This window comes from Salarias fasciatus, unplaced genomic scaffold, assembly GCF_902148845.1.
Source record: "Salarias fasciatus unplaced genomic scaffold, fSalaFa1.1, whole genome shotgun sequence".
NCBI classification, from domain to species: Eukaryota; Metazoa; Chordata; class Actinopteri; order Blenniiformes; family Blenniidae; genus Salarias; species Salarias fasciatus.
In genome coordinates this window covers 293,591-308,002 of record NW_021941378.1, presented here as the reverse complement: position 1 = coordinate 308,002, position 14,412 = coordinate 293,591, and the positions used below count along the sequence as shown (strand labels likewise).

At 50.5% G+C, this 14,412-nt stretch overlaps 1 protein-coding gene across 1 annotated transcript; it reads right to left on the bottom strand.

Annotated features, from left to right (window-relative positions):
- Positions 1–2,462: 2,462 nt before the first annotated feature.
- arhgap28 (Rho GTPase activating protein 28) lies at positions 2,463–8,266 on the bottom strand. Its single transcript, XM_030087260.1, has 10 exons — positions 8,251–8,266; positions 8,086–8,177; positions 7,838–7,915; positions 7,550–7,703; positions 7,396–7,478; positions 5,959–6,174; positions 5,760–5,885; positions 2,862–2,989; positions 2,623–2,660; positions 2,463–2,545 (listed from the first exon to the last, which is right to left on the bottom strand). The coding sequence occupies exons 1-10, from the start codon at positions 8,264–8,266 to the stop codon at positions 2,463–2,465; spliced, it is 1,014 nt and encodes a 337-aa protein (XP_029943120.1).
- Between the last annotated feature and the right edge of the window lie 6,146 nt (positions 8,267–14,412).

The following is a 14,412-nucleotide window of genomic DNA, read 5'->3' as shown; positions in this document are numbered from 1 at the left end:
CTAACTACCAGGACTAGTTACCATGGTGACTGATGCTCTGCAGACCAGGCTAACTACCAGGACTAGTTACCATGGTGACTGATGCTCTGCAGACCAGGCTAACTACCAGGACTAGTTACCATGGTGACTGATGCTCTGCTGACCAGGCTAACTACCAGGACTAGTTACCATGGTGACTGATGCTCTGCTGACCAGGCTAACTACCAGGACTAGTTACCATGGCGACTGATGCTCTGCTGACCAGGCTAACTACCAGGACTAGTTACCATGGCGACTGATGCTCTGATGTCTGGAATGTGAGAAGTGGGCGTGGTTTACAGCATTTCCTGCTTTTTCCACACATTCCATCCTTTAATCCTCCTGCAGCCAAACCTTCCGGCTGGAGTCGCTGCACCTGCAGGTTGACTGTAGTGTTTTTTATTTGCACAGATTATATGAAGACAAAAATAACTTTTAACAAACATTTCAGAATCCTGTCTTTATTAATACACGACCTACAATAAAAGGCTGAAAATTATGATATAGAAAATGGAAAAAAAAACAAACCTTCCTGACATTGGCACTAAACCAAACTTATGTAAAAAATAAAAATAAAAAACAACAACCTGAAGCTCCACAATGAGAAAGAGGAGAAACAAAGGAAAGATAAATGTCTCACACCAATGAAATGGACGACAATATAACAGACAGCATCATTTTGTCTTAACTGTCTCCTGAAAACAGGAAAACGGTCCGGCTTCAGGACTCCAGCTTCAGGAGAGAACGGTCCCACATCACTCTGACTCCACTCTGAACGGCTAAAATCAGACAGAAATTCATTCTCAGGAGAAACAGATTCATCACTTCATGTGATCATTGACACCAGGGGGTCTCAGCCCCCCAGCCCCCCTTAGAGACATAAGGCCCCCAGAAAACATCATATGTGATTTTTTTTTTTTTTTTTTTGGGGGGGGGGGGGCTAAATATTGGCAGAATTCTGTTTCCCCTGTATTTCCTGTATTTTATCATTATTATTTCTGTCTGACCATCATCATGGACCAGAGCAGAATGAGGCCTGCATGCAGTACTGGTCCTCACCACTGAAGCGTGGGGGCGCTGTGCCTTAAAGCAGACATCCAGGCTGTAATAAAGGTACAGTCCTCGCTCTGAGCCCCCCCCCCCCCCCCCCGCCAGCCGGTATAGGTCACACACTGCTGCTTGTCCCGGTGAAGGAAGACGCTCGTCCTGGTTCCATTTTCAGTCTGTGGTTCTGGGATGGATCTCATGGTCTTCTGAAGAACACCGTGACGCCACTGATCCTGATGCTTCACACCGGGCTGGACTCACCACGTCTTTTCATCCCGGCTTGCCAAACGTGCAGCCAGTGAATCCCAGAAACCCCGTTGTGTGTGTGTCTGTGTGTGTGTGTGTGATGGTGTGGGCGGGGCTTCATCAGAGAAGACTGGAGCTCCGCCTCCTCGTGTTCCTCCAGGAGAACTTCCTGTTCCGTGGAGAGGAGGACTCCACTCTGGTCGCCATGGTGAATCAGTGACTCTGTGATCGATTGCTGGGGTCTGTTTAAGGAATCACACTGATCCTGGATCAGTTCCACCTGCTGGATGAATCCTGCATCTCATCCTGGTCTTTAGCGGAACCTGGTAATCCTGAACCCTCTGGTTCTGGATTACCAGACTCGACACGACAGACTCCTGGACAGCAGGAGACAGCAGGAGACAGCAGGAGACAGAAGGAGACAGACCTCTGGACAGCAGGAGACAGCAGGAGACAGACCTCTGGACAGCAGGAGACAGCAGGAGACAGAAGGAGACAGACCTCTGGACAGCAGGAGACAGCAGGAGACAGAAGGAGACAGACCTCTGGACAGCAGGAGACAGCAGGAGACAGAAGGAGACAGACCTCTGGACAGCAGGAGACAGCAGGAGACAGAGGTACGTCACTGAGCTCTACTGTCCTCTACCGTTGCTTCAGTAAACCTTGAGATGAGGAAGTCTCCATCCAGGCTTCCCTGTCCGTCCTGTAGGACCGCTGTGCAGCAGCTTTTTCTTGTCCCTTAAATTTAACCACAAAGAGAGAAAAGACCAGAGTGTCTTTGGTCCTGGACCCTGTGGACCTTGTGGACCTTGTGGACCTGGTGGACCTGGTGGACCTTGTGGACCTTGTGGACCTTGTGGACCTTGTGGACCTGGTGACTATGTTCTGCAGCTTCAGGTAGTGACCAGCAGGAGGAGACAGAGTCATAGAGGAGAACAGGGAAGGGACGTCTTCTGTGGTCCCAATCTGTCCTCTTCACATGCTTGGAGTGCTGGGTCAAGGGTCATGCTCAGGAACCCACAGCATTGACCTGTCAGCTGTGGGATTTGAACCTGCAGCCACTGAACAGAGGTTTGACACGGAGACACACTTGGACTGAGTAAAATCATTTTAATATGGCAGCAAAGAAACTCCAGCTCACTGCCGCCGGGTCACGGCTTGACCAGCCAATCACAGTGAGGATTCACTTTATAAACGTCCAATAAGATGCAGTCTGGACGCAGCCGCCGCTCACCTGAGAGACAGACAGGTGTCAGGACGGACGTGTGTGGGACAGAAGGACAGGACAGGAACAAAGAGAAGCACACTCACAGATGTTCCCTCCAACTTCGTACAGATGCTGGACCAAACTGACACACACACACACACACACACACACACACACACACACACACACACACACACACACACACAGACACACACACACACACACACACACACACACACACACACACACACACACACACGTTAGACCCCACAGCAGCTGTGTGTGTGTGTGTGTGTGTGTGTGTGTGTCTGTGTATGTGTGTGTGTGTGTGTGTGTGTGTTACCTGTCATTACTCTCAAAGCGCGTGGTGATGTCCCTGGCTGTCATCAGTTCATCCAGCTGTATCGCCATGGAAACCTTACTGTGTCTCGGAGCGTGGACTCTGATTACACCCTCACACAACTCTGTGACCTACACACACACACACACACACACACACACACACGCACACACACACCTCACAGGTTTGGATCACTGCATGAACACCTTCGTCTGGTTGACATCTTGTCACTCGACTCTCACCTGAAACCTGTTGCACGAAACCAAGACCAGGACTGAAGCCGGGACATCCCGGTCATCCCGGATCAACTAACCACGATCCAGCGGCGCCGTGTGACGGACACAGGCGCAGCTATTGAAACAGTCAGCTGGATGCAGGCCGGTAGGTATTAAAATTCAGGCAGCTAGCAGCAGGCAGCTAGCAGCGGGCAGCTAGCAGCAGGTAGCTAGCATCTAGCAGCAGGCAGCTAGCAGCAGGCAGCTAGCAGCGGGCAGCTAGCAGCAGGTAGCTAGCAGCGGGCAGCTAGTAGCAGGTAGCTAGCAGCAGGCAGATAGCAGCAGGCAGCTAGCAGCGGGCAGCTAGCAGCAGGCAGCTAGCAGCGGGCAGCTAGTAGCAGGTAGTTAGCAGCAGGCAGCTAGCAGCTAGCACTTAGCAGCAGGCAGCGAGCAGCGGGCAGCTAGCAGTGGGCAGCTAGCAGCAGGTAGCTAGCAGCTAGCAGCAGGCAGCTAGCAGCAGGCAGCTAGCAGCGGGCAGCTAGCAGCAGGTAGCTAGCAGCTAGCAGCAGGCAGCTAGCAGTTAGCAGCAGGCAGCTAGCAGCGGGCAGCTAGCAGTGGGCAGCTAGCAGCAGGTAGCTAGCAGCTAGCAGCAGGCAGCTAGCAGCAGGCAGCTAGCAGGAGGCAGCTAGCAGCGGGCAGCTCGCAGCAGGTAGCTAGCAGCTAGCAGCAGGCAGCTAGCAGCTAGCAGCAGGCAGCTAGCAGCAGGCAGCTAGTAGCAGGTAGCTAGCAGCAGGCAGCTAGCAGCTAGCACTTAGCAGCAGGCAGCTAGCAGCAGGCAGCTAGCAGCGGGCAGCTAGCAGCAGGTAGCTAGCAGCTATCAGCAGGCAGCTAGCAGCGGGCAGCTAGCAGCGGGTAGCTAGCAGCGGGTAGCAGCAGGCAGCTAGCAACAGGCAGCTAGCAGCAGGCGGCTAGCAGCAGGCAGCTATCAGCTAGCACTTAGCAGCAGGCAGCTAGCAGCAGGCAGCTAGCAGCTAGCACTTAGCAGCAGGCAGCTAGCAGCAGGCAGCTAGCAGCTAGCAGCAGGCAGCTAGCAGCGGGCAGCCAGTAGCAGGTAGCTAGCAGCAGGCAGCTAGCAGCTAGCACTTAGCAGCAGGCAGCTAGCAGCAGGCAGCTAGCAGCGGGCAGCTAGCAGCAGGTAGCTACCAGCTATCAGCAGGCAGCTAGCAGCGGGCAGCTAGCAGCAGGTAGCTACCAGCTATCAGCAGGCAGCTAGCAGCGGGCAGCTAGCAGCGGGCAGCTAGCAGCGGGTAGCAGCAAGCAACTAGCAACAAGCAGCTAGCAGCAGGAGGCTAGCAGCAGGCAGCTAGCAGCTAGCACTTAGCAGCAGGCAGCTAGCAGCTAGCACTTAGCAGCAGGCAGCTAGCAGCTAGCAGCAGGCAGCTAGCAGCAGGCAGCCAGCAGCGAAGCAATAGGTGCGTTCACGATGGCAAAGCCAGAGGTAGACGGAGCTAGACGAAGTAGACGGCGCAGCCGTGGGGCGGAGTTATAAGTCTGCCTCCAACTCGGACAACGCGATGTTCTCCATGTTCGTGTTTCTCATGACTCCCACCGTGGGGGGTGTTTACAGGCCCGTCGTCCGGGGTGTCAATTAGGGGGGCAATGCCCCCCGCCTGTGCCGCCTTGCCCCCCCCCCCCCCCCCCCCCCACACCCCTCCCTGGCTGTCAGAGGGGTAATTTATTTTTCTTATTAAAAACAAAAGAATTCATAATTTCTTTCGTGTGTCACGTTGTGTTAATTCATATTCAGTTAACTGAAATAAATAAAATTTAAAAAAACAAAATAATTTTAAGTTACATGTGACACTTGCGTGCTGCTGCAAGTGCGGACCAGGCGTCAAGGGGGGGCAGACTGCCTCGCCCCCTCAGTCAAAATATAGTATTTCATTAAAAACATTAAGTTTTCAGTCTATTGTGTCCTTAAAAAACAACAGCAAACTCTGCTGGCTTGCTCAGATCAATATGAAGTGTTGTGCTATTCAAAATTCAAAAAAAGAGGAGACTGCAGCTCTGCTGAAGGTGAGAGCTGCTTATTTTATCATTTGTTTTTTTACTATTTGTGCTTTTTAGCAGTGTGGTTAATGATCATACAGCGCCTCTGATCTGTGGATTCTGTTTTTGTGTTGCTCCGTTACTTTTTCGGCACCGATGCGTCCCCCCCCCCCCCCCCCCCCCCCCCCGGGTTTAAGCCGCCGCCCCCCCCCCGACCCCCGTCTACACTGGGCTGGAGCCGGGACTGGGTGTTTATTTATGCAAATAAAGCGTGTTGTCATCACACTGATGACGAGTGGGCTGGGGTCCAATCCCCTGCCTGTATGAAGCAGAGAGGTGGGCCAGGTAGCCTCGGTGAGTTGCTCTGGAGCAGCTCACAGCGGCTACCTCTGTGACCGATCTCGCGAGTTTTCGATGCCCTACGTAGGTCCTACGTGTCAGTGACGCCGGGCCAAATGTGGGCGGGGCGGCTCGAAAGTCTCAAAAGTCTGCCTCTGGCTTTCTCATGTCGAACGCACCTCATGTCTTCATGTGTTCTCATCCTGGATTGGCTGAATCTGTATTAGTCACTGTTCCTGGATCAGTGAATCCTGTTTTTGTGCAACAGACCCCTGGTCTCACCTGGTCCACCTCTCACCTGGTCCTGGTGGTTCTTGTTGTTCCACTTCCCCAGGAGACGTCTCTTGGTCTTATTCAGGCTGAGCTTCTTTTGACTGGATACCTGGTTCATCTGTCTCACCTGAGACAGCAGAAATGTGGGGACCTGGAACAGGAAGTGGGAAGTGATGTCACAGGGACCGAGACGTGATGATGGGGGGTGTGGTTACGCCACCGACCGTCCACAGGATGTCCTGGTAGGAGATCATGAGCCGCAGGAGGTTAGCTCCGCTCACAGCCACTTCCATCTCTTCTCTCTGCTTCAGGGAAGACTTCTTGTTGCCACGGTGACTGGACAGGAACAGGTTGGGAGCCATCACCATGGAAACGTTCCACAGTGACATTCGGTTGTGGTCCTGGTGAGAGACCACCTGACGGAGCAAGACCAGCAGGTCCTGTAGCCATGGAAACACATCTGTCCACTGTGTGTCTTTCTCTGAGATTCAGTCTGTCCAGGTGTGTCTGACTGCAAGTCTCTGTCTCACTCTCGGGGGGCGTTCATTCTCGAAGTGTGTCTCACTCTATCGGGGTGTGTCACTTTCTGGGCGCCTCACTCTCTCAGCATGTCTTCATGGCAGCGTGTCTCACTCTCTCAGGGTGTGTCACTCTCTTGGGGTGTGTCACTCGCTGAGGGTCTCTCACTTTCTGTGTGCTTCACTCTCAGCATGTATTTGTGGCAGCATGTCTCACACTCAGAGTGTCTTTATGGCAGTGTGTGTCTCACTCTCTGCATGTCTTCATGGCAGTGTGTGTCTCACCCTCAGAGTGTCTCTGTGGCAGTGTGTGTCTCACCCTCAGAGTGTCTTCATGACAGTGTGTGTCTCACCCTCAGATTGTCTCCTTGGCAGTGTGTTTCTCACCCTGGCAGTGTGTCTCACCCTCAACATGTCTTCATGGCAGTGTGTGTCTCACCCTCAGAGTGTCTGTGGCAGTCTGTCTCACCCTGGCAGTGTGTGTCTCACCCTCAGATTGTCTCCTTGGCAGTGTGTTTCTCACCCTGGTAGTGTGCGTCTCACCCACAGCATGTCTTCGTGGCAGTGTGTGTCTCACCCTGGCAGTGTGTGTCTCACCCTCAGAGTGTCTCTGTGGCAGTGTGTGTCTCACCCTGGCAGTGTGTGTCTCACCCTCAGAGTGTCTCTGTGGCAGTGTGTGTCTCACCCTGGCAGTGTGTGTCTCACCCTGGCAGTGTGTGTCTCACCCTCAGAGTGTCTCTGTGCGGCAGTGTGTGTCTCACCCTGGCAGTGTGTGTCTCACCCTCAGAGTGTCTCTGTGCGGCAGTGTGTGTCTCACCCTGGCAGTGTGTATCCCACCCTCAGAGTGTCTCTGTGGCAGTGTGTGTCTCACCCTCAGAGTGTCTCTGTGCGGCAGTGTGTGTCTCACCCTGGCAGTGTGTGTCTCACCCTCAGAGTGTCTCTGTGGCAGTGTGTGTCTCACCCTGGCAGTGTGTGTCTCACCCTCAGAGTGTCTCTGTGGCAGTGTGTGTCTCACCCTGGCAGTGTGTGTCTCACCCTCAGAGTGTCTCTGTGGCAGTGTGTGTCTCACCCTGGCAGTGTGTGTCTCACCCTCAGAGTGTCTCTGCGGCAGTGTGTGTCTCACCCTGGCAGTGTGTGTCTCACCCTCAGAGTGTCTCTGTGGCTTTCAGGCAGCAGCAGAGTCAGAAGCTGCAGCGCTTGAATCTGATGAAGTTCAGACGAGAGTCCTGCAACGGGAAAGACAGGTGTGTGTGTGTGTGTGTGTGTGTGTGTGTGTGTGTGTGTGTGTGTGCATTACCTTGCAGGGACAGGTAGGTGGACAGGTGTGTGTGTGTCAGCAGAGGCTCTGGCAGCTCTCTGATGAAAAGCTTCAGCAGACCTGAAGCGTCCACCTGTCTCACAGCAGACCAGTCAAACGTCCCCAAACAGCTGTCCAACTCCCGGCGCAGGTACTGTATAGGAGGGGTGGGGGTGGAGGTGGGGGTGGGGGTGGGTTAGGGTGGAGACCGGGGTGGAGATGGGGGTGGGTGGAGGCGGGGTTAGAGTGACCTCTGGCTCCACAGGTGGACAGATCGGTGGAATCTACCTTGAGCCGAGCCGCTGATCCTGAAACTCTGAGGATCCCTTCAGTGTGGAGACCGGACTGCTTCAAGATACACAACAGCTACACACACACACACACACACACACACACACACACACACACACACACACACACACACACACACACACGATGAACATGATGACGACGGTCAGGCTGCTGATGATGACGATAGTTCTGGTTCTGGTTCTGGTTCTGGTTCTGGTTCCGGTGGTGTTGTTGATGGATTTTACCTTCTGGAAGACGACCGGAACTCTAATGCCCGGAATCTTCTTTCTGTCGCTTTCCAGCAGAGAATTTAGAGAAACGCCGAACACACCTCCGTCTGTGAGAGAGGAGGAGGAGGAAGAGGAGGAGGAGGAAGAGGAGGAGGAGGTAAATGGTAAATGGTAACTGACCCTGGATTGGGACCATAGTTTGGGAACCTGGCTTGTATGACCCCCCCCCACACACACACACACACACACACACGACACGACACGACACGTTTGTGACTGTGTAAGTTTTTTTCTTGTAGAAAACACCTAAAAACTAATCAGTCTGCTGATTTCACCGCTTTATCAAACAGCCGTTCACACTGCGAATGGAAAACAGAGACGAAGGTCCTCCAGAATATTTCATTTCCGTTAGAAATAAAAGAAACACGCCTCCATGAGCTCTCTGCTCGAAAAAGACGAGAAAAATATTTTTGTTTAACAAAACAATACTCTGTTAAATATAAGTTCCTGGACCCTAATGTTTTGAATCCTTGCTATACTGGATCAGTGAATCCTGGATATACTGGATCAGTGAATCCTGCTATACTGGATCAGTGAATCCTGGATATACTGGATCAGTGAATCCTGCTATACTGGATCAGTGAATCCTGCTATACTGGATCAGTGAATCCTGCTATACTGGATCAGTGAATCCTGGATATACTGGATCAGTGAATCCTGGATATACTGGATCAGTGAATCCTGCTATACTGGATCAAGTGGATCCTGGCTGTACTGGACCAGCGGATCCTGGCTGTACTGGACCAGCGGATCCTGGCTGTACTGGATCAGCGGATCCTGGCTGTACTGGATCAGTGAATCCTGCTATACTGGATCCAGTGGATCCTGGCTGTACTGGATCAGCGGATCCTGGCTGTACTGGATCAGTGAATCCTGCTATACTGGATCAGTGAATCCTGGATATACTGGATCAGTGAATCCTGGATATACTGGATCAGTGAATCCTGCTATACTGGATCAAGTGGATCCTGGCTGTACTGGACCAGCGGATCCTGGCTGTACTGGATCAGCGGATCCTGGCTGTACTGGATCAGTGAATCCTGCTATACTGGATCAGTGAATCCTGCTATACTGGATCAGTGAATCCTGCTATACTGGATCAGTGAATCCTGGATATACTGGATCAGTGAATCCTGCTATACTGGATCAGTGAATCCTGGATATACTGGATCAGTGAATCCTGCTATACTGGATCAGTGAATCCTGCTATACTGGATCAGTGAATCCTGGATATACTGGATCAGTGAATCCTGCTATACTGGATCAGTGAATCCTGGATATACTGGATCAGTGAATCCTGCTATACTGGATCAGTGAATCCTGGATATACTGGATCAGTGAATCCTGGATATACTGGATCAGTGAATCCTGGATATACTGGATCAGTGAATCCTGCTATACTGGATCAAGTGGATCCTGGCTGTACTGGACCAGCGGATCCTGGCTGTACTGGATCAGCGGATCCTGGCTGTACTGGATCAGTGAATCCTGCTATACTGGATCAGTGAATCCTGCTATACTGGATCAGTGAATCCTGGATATACTGGATCAGTGAATCCTGCTATACTGGATCAGTGAATCCTGGATATACTGGATCAGTGAATCCTGCTATACTGGATCAGTGAATCCTGCTATACTGGATCAGTGAATCCTGCTATACTGGATCAGTGAATCCTGCTATACTGGATCAGTGAATCCTGGATATACTGGATCAGTGAATCCTGGATATACTGGATCAGTGAATCCTGGATATACTGGATCAGTGAATCCTGGATATACTGGATCAGTGAATCCTGCTATACTGGATCAAGTGGATCCTGGCTGTACTGGACCAGCGGATCCTGGCTGTACTGGACCAGCGGATCCTGGCTGTACTGGATCAGCGGATCCTGGCTGTACTGGATCAGTGAATCCTGCTATACTGGATCCAGTGGATCCTGGCTGTACTGGATCAGCGGATCCTGGCTGTACTGGATCAGTGAATCCTGCTATACTGGATCAGTGAATCCTGGATATACTGGATCAGTGAATCCTGCTATACTGGATCAGTGAATCCTGGATATACTGGATCAGTGAATCCTGCTATACTGGATCAGTGAATCCTGGATATACTGGATCAGTGAATCCTGGATATACTGGATCAGTGAATCCTGGATATACTGGATCAGTGAATCCTGCTATACTGGATCAAGTGGATCCTGGCTGTACTGGACCAGCGGATCCTGGCTGTACTGGATCAGCAGATCCTGGCTGTACTGGATCAGTGAATCCTGCTATACTGGATCAGTGAATCCTGCTATACTGGATCAGTGAATCCTGCTATACTGGATCAGTGAATCCTGGATATACTGGATCAGTGAATCCTGCTATACTGGATCAGTGAATCCTGGATATACTGGATCAGTGAATCCTGCTATACTGGATCAGTGAATCCTGCTATACTGGATCAGTGAATCCTGGATATACTGGATCAGTGAATCCTGGATATACTGGATCAGTGAATCCTGGATATACTGGATCAGTGAATCCTGGATATACTGGATCAGTGAATCCTGCTATACTGGATCAAGTGGATCCTGGCTGTACTGGACCAGCGGATCCTGGCTGTACTGGATCAGCGGATCCTGGCTGTACTGGATCAGTGAATCCTGCTATACTGGATCAGTGAATCCTGCTATACTGGATCAGTGAATCCTGCTATACTGGATCAGTGAATCCTGCTATACTGGATCAGTGAATCCTGCTATACTGGATCAGTGAATCCTGGATATACTGGATCAGTGAATCCTGGATATACTGGATCAGTGAATCCTGGATATACTGGATCAGTGAATCCTGCTATACTGGATCAGTGAATCCTGCTATACTGGATCAGTGAATCCTGCTATACTGGATCAGTGAATCCTGGATATACTGGATCAGTGAATCCTGGATATACTGGATCAGTGAATCCTGGATATACTGGATCAGTGAATCCTGCTATACTGGATCAAGTGGATCCTGGCTGTACTGGACCAGCGGATCCTGGCTGTACTGGACCAGCGGATCCTGGCTGTACTGGATCAGCGGATCCTGGCTGTACTGGATCAGTGAATCCTGCTATACTGGATCCAGTGGATCCTGGCTGTACTGGATCAGCGGATCCTGGCTGTACTGGATCAGTGAATCCTGCTATACTGGATCAGTGAATCCTGGATATACTGGATCAGTGAATCCTGCTATACTGGATCAGTGAATCCTGGATATACTGGATCAGTGAATCCTGCTATACTGGATCAGTGAATCCTGGATATACTGGATCAGTGAATCCTGGATATACTGGATCAGTGAATCCTGGATATACTGGATCAGTGAATCCTGCTATACTGGATCAAGTGGATCCTGGCTGTACTGGACCAGCGGATCCTGGCTGTACTGGATCAGCGGATCCTGGCTGTACTGGATCAGTGAATCCTGCTATACTGGATCAGTGAATCCTGCTATACTGGATCAGTGAATCCTGCTATACTGGATCAGTGAATCCTGGATATACTGGATCAGTGAATCCTGCTATACTGGATCAGTGAATCCTGGATATACTGGATCAGTGAATCCTGCTATACTGGATCAGTGAATCCTGCTATACTGGATCAGTGAATCCTGCTATACTGGATCAGTGAATCCTGGATATACTGGATCAGTGAATCCTGGATATACTGGATCAGTGAATCCTGCTATACTGGATCAGTGAATCCTGGATATACTGGATCAGTGAATCCTGCTATACTGGATCAGTGAATCCTGCTATACTGGATCAGTGAATCCTGGATATACTGGATCAGTGAATCCTGCTATACTGGATCAGTGAATCCTGGATATACTGGATCAGTGAATCCTGGATATACTGGATCAGTGAATCCTGGATATACTGGATCAGTGAATCCTGCTATACTGGATCAAGTGGATCCTGGCTGTACTGGATCAGCGGATCCTGGCTGTACTGGATCAGTGAATCCTGCTATACTGGATCCAGTGGATCCTATCTGTACTGGATCAGTGGATCCTGCTATACTGGATCAGTGAATCCTGGATATACTGGATCAGTGAATCCTGCTATACTGGATCAAGTGGATCCTGGCTGTACTGGACCAGCGGATCCTGGCTGTACTGGATCAGCGGATCCTGGCTGTACTGGATCAGTGAATCCTGCTATACTGGATCCAGTGGATCCTGGCTGTACTGGATCAGCGGATCCTGGCTGTACTGGATCAGTGAATCCTGCTATACTGGATCAGTGAATCCTGGATATACTGGATCAGTGAATCCTGCTATACTGGATCAGTGAATCCTGGATATACTGGATCAGTGAATCCTGCTATACTGGATCAGTGAATCCTGGATATACTGGATCAGTGAATCCTGGATATACTGGATCAGTGAATCCTGGATATACTGGATCAGTGAATCCTGCTATACTGGATCAAGTGGATCCTGGCTGTACTGGACCAGCGGATCCTGGCTGTACTGGATCAGCGGATCCTGGCTGTACTGGATCAGTGAATCCTGCTATACTGGATCAGTGAATCCTGCTATACTGGATCAGTGAATCCTGCTATACTGGATCAGTGAATCCTGGATATACTGGATCAGTGAATCCTGCTATACTGGATCAGTGAATCCTGGATATACTGGATCAGTGAATCCTGCTATACTGGATCAGTGAATCCTGCTATACTGGATCAGTGAATCCTGCTATACTGGATCAGTGAATCCTGGATATACTGGATCAGTGAATCCTGGATATACTGGATCAGTGAATCCTGCTATACTGGATCAGTGAATCCTGGATATACTGGATCAGTGAATCCTGCTATACTGGATCAGTGAATCCTGCTATACTGGATCAGTGAATCCTGGATATACTGGATCAGTGAATCCTGCTATACTGGATCAGTGAATCCTGGATATACTGGATCAGTGAATCCTGCTATACTGGATCAGTGAATCCTGGATATACTGGATCAGTGAATCCTGGATATACTGGATCAGTGAATCCTGGATATACTGGATCAGTGAATCCTGCTATACTGGATCAGTGAATCCTGCTATACTGGATCAGTGAATCCTGCTATACTGGATCAGTGAATCCTGGATATACTGGATCAGTGAATCCTGGATATACTGGATCAGTGAATCCTGGATATACTGGATCAGTGAATCCTGCTATACTGGATCAAGTGGATCCTGGCTGTACTGGACCAGCGGATCCTGGCTGTACTGGACCAGCGGATCCTGGCTGTACTGGATCAGCGGATCCTGGCTGTACTGGATCAGTGAATCCTGCTATACTGGATCAGTGAATCCTGGATATACTGGATCAGTGAATCCTGGATATACTGGATCAGTGAATCCTGGATATACTGGATCAGTGAATCCTGCTATACTGGATCAGTGAATCCTGCTATACTGGATCAGTGAATCCTGCTATACTGGATCAGTGAATCCTGGATATACTGGATCAGTGAATCCTGGATATACTGGATCAGTGAATCCTGGATATACTGGATCAGTGAATCCTGCTATACTGGATCAAGTGGATCCTGGCTGTACTGGACCAGCGGATCCTGGCTGTACTGGACCAGCGGATCCTGGCTGTACTGGATCAGCGGATCCTGGCTGTACTGGATCAGTGAATCCTGCTATACTGGATCCAGTGGATCCTGGATATACTGGATCAGTGAATCCTGGATATACTGGATCAGTGAATCCTGCTATACTGGATCAAGTGGATCCTGGCTGTACTGGACCAGCGGATCCTGGCTGTCCTGGACCAGCGGATCCTGGCTGTACTGGATCAGCGGATCCTGGCTGTACTGGATCAGTGAATCCTGCTATACTGGATCCAGTGGATCCTGGCTGTACTGGATCAGCGGATCCTGGCTGTACTGGATCAGTGAATCCTGCTATACTGGATCAGTGAATCCTGGATATACTGGATCAGTGAATCCTGCTATACTGGATCAGTGAATCCTGGATATACTGGATCAGTGAATCCTGCTATACTGGATCAGTGAATCCTGCTATACTGGATCAGTGAATCCTGCTATACTGGATCAGTGAATCCTGGATATACTGGATCAGTGAATCCTGGATATACTGGATCAGTGAATCCTGGATATACTGGATCAGTGAATCCTGCTATACTGGATCAAGTGGATCCTGGCTGTACTGGACCAGCGGATCCTGGCTGTACTGGACCAGCGGATCCTGGCTGTACTGGATCAGCGGATCCTGGCTGTACTG

Coding starts and splice junctions, on each gene's coding strand:
- arhgap28 (XM_030087260.1), bottom strand. Junction 7,916..8,085: donor TTCCGGTCGTCTTCCAGAAG/GTAAAATCCATC, acceptor GTGTGTGTGTAG/CTGTTGTGTATCTTGAAGCA. Junction 2,661..2,861: donor CGCTTTGAGAGTAATGACAG/GTAACACACACA, acceptor TGTGTGTGTCAG/TTTGGTCCAGCATCTGTACG.